Source organism: Pempheris klunzingeri, chromosome 5 (genome assembly GCF_042242105.1).
Source record: "Pempheris klunzingeri isolate RE-2024b chromosome 5, fPemKlu1.hap1, whole genome shotgun sequence".
Lineage (NCBI taxonomy): Eukaryota > Metazoa > Chordata > Actinopteri > Acropomatiformes > Pempheridae > Pempheris > Pempheris klunzingeri.
This window is the reverse complement of record NC_092016.1, coordinates 13757509-13765395: the sequence shown is the minus strand read 5'-3', so window position 1 is coordinate 13765395 and position 7887 is coordinate 13757509. Positions and strand designations below refer to the sequence as shown.

The window sequence follows — 7887 nt, the reverse complement described above, 5'->3', positions numbered from 1 at the left end:
ATTCCTGCATTAATATTAGTAAATAAGAGGCATTTTAAACTGCTGATCTGCATATATTTATAATTCATATGACTCTATTCATAAAGCACAGTGCCATGTGTCAGTGGTGATGGCTTTTGAGTTATGTAACTTTTTTTTCTGAATGCTTTTTACAGCAGTGCATTTGCTCTTACTCGAGATATCTGATAACTTTTGATCAAATTAGCTTCACTGTGGAGTTTACTTTTCGGTCGATTTTGATCTACTGGTTAATGCTTTTTTTAATTTCAGTGGATTTACCCTTGATGGTTCATAAACAGCTTTTCCTATGTATTTTGTTTCAGAGGGTGACAGGTGCCGTGGTTGTAATGAATAATGCCCTGTGCGTTTACCTGTACGCTGGACAACCATGGATGGACCAGGATAAGCTGACCTACAGTATTAACTAAAAGTCTGAAAATATTTTAAGATGGATACATCAATCTGCTGTTGAATGGTTTGTTTGTTGTGCATAGTTTTTGCAAAACACTGAAATAAATTAATCCAGTAATGTCCTTGAGTAGCACATGGAGGAGATTCTGTAAGAAGCTGCTGTGGTCCTCAGTCAGCCATCTCTTAGGTGGAGTGTACCCAAACCATAACCATGAGCTGGACTTTTAAATGTACACCTAGAGAGTAATCTTGGCTTTCATGTAAATAAACTTTAGGCTATTGTGGGGGAAATTGCATTGCTCAGAGTTCTTCACGTGGTAAAAGCAGCAGTGTGCACAGGCCAGAACAGTATGTCAAAAGCATGGACAGGACAGTATAGAACATCATCATCATCTGCCGACTGGTTTCAGCTCATCCTGGTGTTTAGTGCTGCAACTGAGCCGATTAAATGTTTTTTATTGATTGGGTTGCTCTGGAGCTTGTATCTTTCTTCCCTAAGAACTCACATGCAGGATGTGGGACCAATTGTAGGATATCTTTTGAGGTTTGCTTGCACATTGCACATATGTAGTTTGATGGATTGGTTTTACTGTATTTTGATTCCTAAAGTAATCACCTAATGTTTTCTGATAAACGATCAAACTGAATATTCTATACCAGTTAACAATAGCAATCAATAACAAAATACAATGAAAATAATGTCAATAAAACACTCTGCATCAGTTTAATCTGATGCCATCAGCAGCTTTAGACAAATGGCAAGAGTTACAAAAGATCAATAGCCCCATCTAGTGATCACAGATATTACCACCACTACACCAGACCCCTTTGCTCAAACCTCTTAGGTTCTTTCCCAAAGGGTCCAGGACCCAGCTTTCAGTCTTTAGCATCCTCTCTGCCCAAGGCTGTGTGCTGCTGCTGTCATCACTACTGCTTTTCCTGTACAGGGAAACCTACAGAGGGAAAGACGAGAGGAGGGAAACTGACAGCCCTTATGCTTCAGTTGTTTAGATGAGATGTAATGATAATTTTCTGCCAACAGATGTCAGACATGGAGGAGTTCTCATGTACTATTCTTGTATTTTGTCTCTCATTCTCTCTGAGATCTTGAGGTTTCGATGTTGTACACTGAAATGTATTTTTTTTTTAAGTTAAGTTAAGTTAAGACTGTGCATCTTCATGTTTTCGCGGTGGTCAGTATTGAGTATCGATCATTTTCATTTTTGCATGCAGTGAAGCAGCATTTCAAATAATTATTTGGCCAATAATGTCCCTCTGCTGCACTATTCCACTAGATTGTACTCCATGTACCAGCTTAAATTAATGAAATAAAACAGGATTAATGAAATAAAAATCTAAAATCTCACTTTCAGTGGTTCACCGTGTGAATGTGAACAGATATTGGCTACGTTTAGAACCACAGCAAACAAATAAAAACAAGAAATAATAAAAATCAAGATAATCATTACCATTATAATTTACCTCTTTTTATTATATATGGTATCAACATCAAACCATGCAAGTTAGACTGTCACCTCTTCTTTTGAATGTGTACATGGATGATATTTCTAATAAGTTGAAATAATGTAGGACTGCATGTTTAGAGGGGGATTCTCTTATTAACCATCTGATATACGCTGACGACTTGTTTCCTTAAAGTGCTGGCTTACAGCAACTGCTCACAGTCTGCTCAAGCTATGGTGAGCAGTATGACATTAAATTTAATCCCAAAAAGAGGGTCGTTGTGATAGCTAGAACTAAAGAGGATCAGAAGTGGGATTTTCCTTCTTTCTTTATGGCGGACCAAACGCTAAATGTAGTGGGAAAAGTCAGATATTTGGGTCACATTATCAGGAACTATCTATGTGATGACGACAATGTGCTGTGCCAGTGTTGTAAACTGTAACTGTGAGTTTTCGCAGCAGACATTTCGACTCGTCATAGTTGGAAAAGCACAGGAGTTATTACTAACATTTGCGATGGCTCTGTCCCAGTAAGTTGTGAAAATAAACCAACATGCACAGTGCCAGTACTCAGAAACTAAAGCAGCTGTGACAAGTCAAAAAGCCCTCCATGAAAAAAGCCAATATACTGCCATTGCAGCATTCATATGTGTCCAGATGATATTAAAGCTGCCCTTTTTAGAGCCTGCTGTACTTTATACAGCACACTTGTGGTGCGGATCCAGTAAAGCAAGAATGAAAAGCTTCAGGTGGCATTTAAATGATGCATTCAGAGTCCTGCTCAAGCTCCTGAGATGGAATGTTCCCACTTTTCACGCTGTATTAAGGAATTTTATGTAAAAGTTTATGTGTGGATGAACTGATTCAAAACATGTCATCATAACGGCCTTAACTGAGCCCACACAAAGTGACACACGGTGATATCTATCTATCTATCTATCTATCTATCACCCTCCAGAGCAGTGGGGGCGTTTTAACTCTTTTGCTAACTTCCTCTAAAGAGGTCACGAAGAAGTAGTAGGCTGCCCAGTAGCTGCTGTCGTGCCACCAGTTGTGATGTTAGCTGTAGAGGCTGTGGAGGACTGCTATGGGAAGGCGGTGCACTGCATTACTGCTGCTAAAGCATTTTTATAAGGTAACTTAATGGGTACAGCGCAGCCTGAGGTTAAAAAGTCTATAAAAATGCATTTCCTTTAAGTGGTATTTATCTACGCGGTGTCAGACACATGAGCGAGGTTAAGGTGAACCAGTTGCTTTCTGCAGTGGTGCCGTTAGTTTAGTGGACACATGCTGAACGCTAAAGCTAAAGCTAACCTGCTAGCATTAGCCTGTTAGCCAACACTAATGCTGCCTTCAGGTGCTCCTTCAAAGCATCGTCAACCAGAAATCTATGAGCACGGCATTTCGAAATGACGTTAAAATGATTTCTTATATGTAATAAATTAACTCTTTTATTCGGTCGAACCTTTAAGTTTGGAGTAAGCATACATACAAATGGCTATAGTTAACTAGTATTTGAATAATATGTGTACTGATTAGGGTGCTGTCACTTTTAGGTGGTTTAAACCAACTCCTGTGTGTTTAGCTGGATGCTTTGGTTCGTTTAGGCAGGTGTGAAAACTTTAGTTCAAACTCGGACAAAACAACTGCAGACTTTCCTTAAAAGGAGCTATCGACCCGCCAGTGAACTCTGGAGAGGTTTGTTTGCAGTGCGACCCCAAAGCAGACCAACCAGAGTCACAATAGCCATGTGACATTACTATGATAAACTACTGTTGAGTGGAAGGAAGTGATTTATATAATCATATCTTTTTAGTCTCTGGTAACAGATGTGTCTTAACTTAAGTTGTGATTTTTTCTTGCCACATCAGGAAGTAAAAATGGTTAGAGACATGTTGTGTTTATGTCCTGCTCCATGTTCCCCTTTAATAAGTTTGCAAAACAGCAACTATCCCCCCAATTTGTTGTTTATGGCATATTAAGTGTTGTTCCCTGTAAACTTGTGTGCACTCTGGAGAGAATAATCAAGAGTAGAGATGCACCAATCCAAGTCTGATATCTTACATCAGCATCAGCACCCGATACTGATGTTGTCTCAGATCGGTCCCAATTCAAGTCAAAGGTCATGACTCAAGTTTTTCAAGTTAACAGTAATATTAGGGCATTCGAGTGGGCTATGACATTCAAGTTGCCTATTCAAGCCAGCTCGTCCATCTATTGCAGTTCAGCCCGAGTAGATACAATATAGATATATAACCAGGTCCAGCCGCCAAGCTTCTGCTCTTTGCTTGGGTCAGCGTAGGATTCAAACGCAGAGGTGCGTTAGGTCTGGGTTACACAAAGGTGTACAGCCTGATACCCATTGTGGAGCCTCATGTTAAGTCAAAACATCAAACATTAATACTGGGATTCCATAGTAATGCTCACCCAGCGTTTGGTACATTTTGCTGTGTATTGATAATTGTAGTTTTACGTTGACAGATTTTACAGGTGACTGAAAATAACTTTTTTAAGAATTTAACAACTACACCTCACATGAGGTCATTACAGTATACCATCAGCCAAGACTTGTGGGAAATATTATCATTTTATCTTGATTTATTAATCTTGATTGACAAGGTGCTCAAATCTGACCCTTGTATCTTTTCAAATAGACCGATGAAAGAAACCCTCTATGAGAAAACCCCACTCAGTTACATAAGGCAGTGTGGTTTTTAATTGTACCCTTACTTTAATGATGGACATTCCTTACAGGCTGGTGTTTGATTATGCGGAGAGGGGAGCATGTTCCTCGGGCTTTCCAGGCCCCGGTGGATGTCCATGCCAGTGCAGATGGCCAGGTTTACATGTTCAAGAGGAGGCCGAATGAGTCTACTGGATCCTCAGATGATGAGGAGTTTAATGTCATGGAGATGCGGCCGCTGGTTTTCCAAGAGCAAGAGCAGGACAGACTGAGGAATGTCCAGCTGCTGGAGCGGGAGCTATTAGATGGCGACAATCTCAACAAGCTAGCACTACAATATGGCTGCAAGGTAAAGACTTTTAATGGTTACTGAGGGTTTTTTTTTTTACCAGAGCTGATCTCTTCAGCGGCATATTAAGTGTTGACATTCATGAACCTTCATTCCTGTTTCTGTCAACAGGTGGCAGATATAAAGCGGGTGAACAACCTTATGCAGGAACAAGATTTATTTGCACTGAAATCTATCAAAATACCTGTTCAGAAGCACAGCTTTTTAACCGAGGCTCGCACAGACCTAAGTGAAGAAACGCCAGATTCATCCACCACCCCAGTGAAGCCTCAGGACAGAGCCAGAGCCCAACCACATCTACGGGAGGTCACAGACTTTCTAATGGAGGTGGACCACGATATCGAGAAACTGATCCAGACCACAAATGATCAAGATGAGGATTTCTTGGATAACTCGGAGTCACAACAAAGGTTTGGTTTCAGAGGACGGCGCCTGACCAATCACGGCGCAGACTGGGGCATCCAGTGGTGGAACGCTGTAGTTGCCATGCTCTTAATAGGCATCGTCCTGCCATTATTTTATGTAATTTATTTCAAGACTAAAGATAATGGAGTAGTTTCGCCAACAGACAGTAGCGGTGCTATACAGTCCACCATGAGCTCTTCAAACTCCTCAGGGACACGTCTTGGTACAAGTGGATTGGAGCATTTTCAAGAACCAGGTTAGTGCAGGCTTGAGTGTCAAAGGTTAGATCAGAAGTAGGAGACAATCAAGATAAAGCCAAATCATGTTACACTTTAACTTGCAAATTATAGTACCACCATGTGTCTAATTGCCACCATTGCCATTTATTTAATACTGTAACTGTGAAGCCAAATACTTCAACGATTGTCTTGAAGTTAAGTGAAATAGCTGCAAAGTGTTCTCATTTCTGTGACAGAGTAGGACACCAACATTTCATCAGACGGAATTCATAGCGTAGACTCCTTTAAATATTATTCTTGACACAGACGATCCTTTGCTTTGAAAAAACTTTGGATGTTTGTCCGGATCACGGTTCCTCGAGTTGTGTTCTGAACCTCCTCGCGTGACACAAGCTGAACAATAATTTCAAATAGAAAATGTATTTACCGCAACCTGCCTCTCCACCAGTGCCAGTATCAACACATCAAGTGTCGTCATATCAGTGTTACATATGGGGGCACAATCTTGATATCTGTCCCAGTACAGAAATGATCAAATGGTAGATATATTGTGTTGCCCCGTCGCCAAACCTGCGTGAGGTTCCACTGTATTTGATATGGGTTTGAGCATTATTTGTGTGCCTTGTTTGATGTAACTTATTTTTGTGTCTGTGTGTTCATTGTTAACTTATTGCCATGCACCTTGTGCCTTCTCTCTGGGTATGAATACAGTGCCAGCAGCGTAAATTGTGTTTACACTAAGAATTTGGTGCAATATGTGTCATAGATTGTGTGTGTTCATTTGACACCATGCAATCTATGAAAATACAAGATGTTGCATTTTGAAAATGATATTTAGTCATCTACAAGATCCCTGAATGACATGTGAGATAAAGGAAAGTGCCTTAAACCTTCACTGTCAGGTTTATACAGTATTGCACGCTCCATCTTACATTGTTTGATGAATAATTGAGCCCACCATGAAAAGGTGGTGAATCCATGTGGCTTGTCCAATGCACTTTTTAAGGTCGGAAAGTATTTTAAATAAATGGAATTGGAGAAGTTATTTTGTTGACATGTTTTTCAAACTTTTAAGTCGGTTAAAAGTTTTACATGGAACAATAGATGACATGGATTTGGAAGAATGTTTTTCTTCAGCATGTTCCTGTTTGAATACAAACCTTTGCAGTGTGAAAGTTTCTACGATGTTTGTCCTCCAAGATCATCTTATTACACTTATAGACACCAATTATCCACACAGGATGAACAGGGATAAAACTAGCCAATACTGGCATCAGCTATACATCCAAATATACATACATGTACTGTAGAGCTGGCAGCACCTTTTATTAGAAATATCAATTTTGATTAGTTGCGATATTCTCAGTCACCAAAAGATGGCAGCATGCCCACAGTGCCGCTGTTCTGTGTGTGTGTTTGTAGAGGGATGGAGTCAGACGTTCTCACAGCTCCAATATAAGCTGATATGTAGGATCATTATATGGTGTGATACATCAGTTTTGAATGGTTGTCCAAACAGTTTGTTTTAAATGACAGACAAGGCCTGTGCAGCAGCTACACCTCAAAGATGCACAGCAGGTCTGGAGAACCAAACTTATCAATACTTATCAGTAGCTAACTGTAGCTGTTAGCTGTAACTGTTTTGAACATTTGCTAAAGCGTTGCATCACCCAAACACTGTACAAAGGCTCTAGATTGATATCAGTGTTTCAAGTCTTGCTTGATTTGGCACTGAGAGATAACTAGCCTCTACTCTTACAAATGGAACAGTGAACTGTAGTTTTGAGATGTGCTGACTGAATTAAAAACATGTCATTTGCACTCCATTGCACACTACATTCAGTATTTTAGATGTTACACAAGTAAAAAGTAGAAATGCAATAGGTTCCCACTCAGCAGCACAACCAGTAGGATTTCGATGACCCAAAAGCAAAATGAACTGCTTTGCGTTCCTCCTACGTGCAGAAGTCAAAGCACAAGGTCAGCACTGCTAATAGGAAAGAGGAAGGATATAGGAAATAAATAGGAAAGTCAGTGGCTTCTCGAAGTGTCTGAATCTGGATATTCTGGTTGAAAGACGGTATACCACTGTCCAAATACTTTGTAACCGCCCTCAGATACATCCTAAAGAGACATTTGTAGCAACTTAAAAGGTCATGGACAGCTGAATCGATTAACTAATTAATTAATTCAACTTTTGGGTTTGCATGTATACATCCTATACATCAAACAGAAGACCTACACTGTAGTTCATAAGTGAGGTGGGAAAACGAGCTGTATTTTCTGAGACTTGAGAACAAATGTTGTAGTTTAGCTCTGTTGCTGCAGAGGCTCTAT

At 40.0% G+C, this 7887-nt stretch overlaps 1 protein-coding gene across 1 annotated transcript; it reads left to right on the top strand.

Annotated features, from left to right (window-relative positions):
* Positions 1-2913: 2913 nt before the first annotated feature.
* lysmd4 (LysM, putative peptidoglycan-binding, domain containing 4) lies at positions 2914-6767 on the top strand. Its single transcript, XM_070831093.1, has 3 exons — positions 2914-3009; positions 4629-4906; positions 5018-6767. The coding sequence occupies exons 2-3, from the start codon at positions 4643-4645 to the stop codon at positions 5570-5572; spliced, it is 819 nt and encodes a 272-aa protein (XP_070687194.1). The 5' UTR covers positions 2914-3009; positions 4629-4642; the 3' UTR covers positions 5573-6767.
* The last annotated feature ends 1120 nt before the right edge of the window (positions 6768-7887 follow it).

Excerpts from the sequence above, each read along its gene's own strand:
- lysmd4 (XM_070831093.1), top strand. The coding sequence starts at position 4,643 with ATGCGGAGAGGGGAGCATGTTCCTCGGGCTTTCCAGGCCCCGGTGGAT. Across the intron at positions 4,907-5,017 it reads CACTACAATATGGCTGCAAG|GTGGCAGATATAAAGCGGGT; the intron begins GTAAAGACTTTT and ends TTCTGTCAACAG.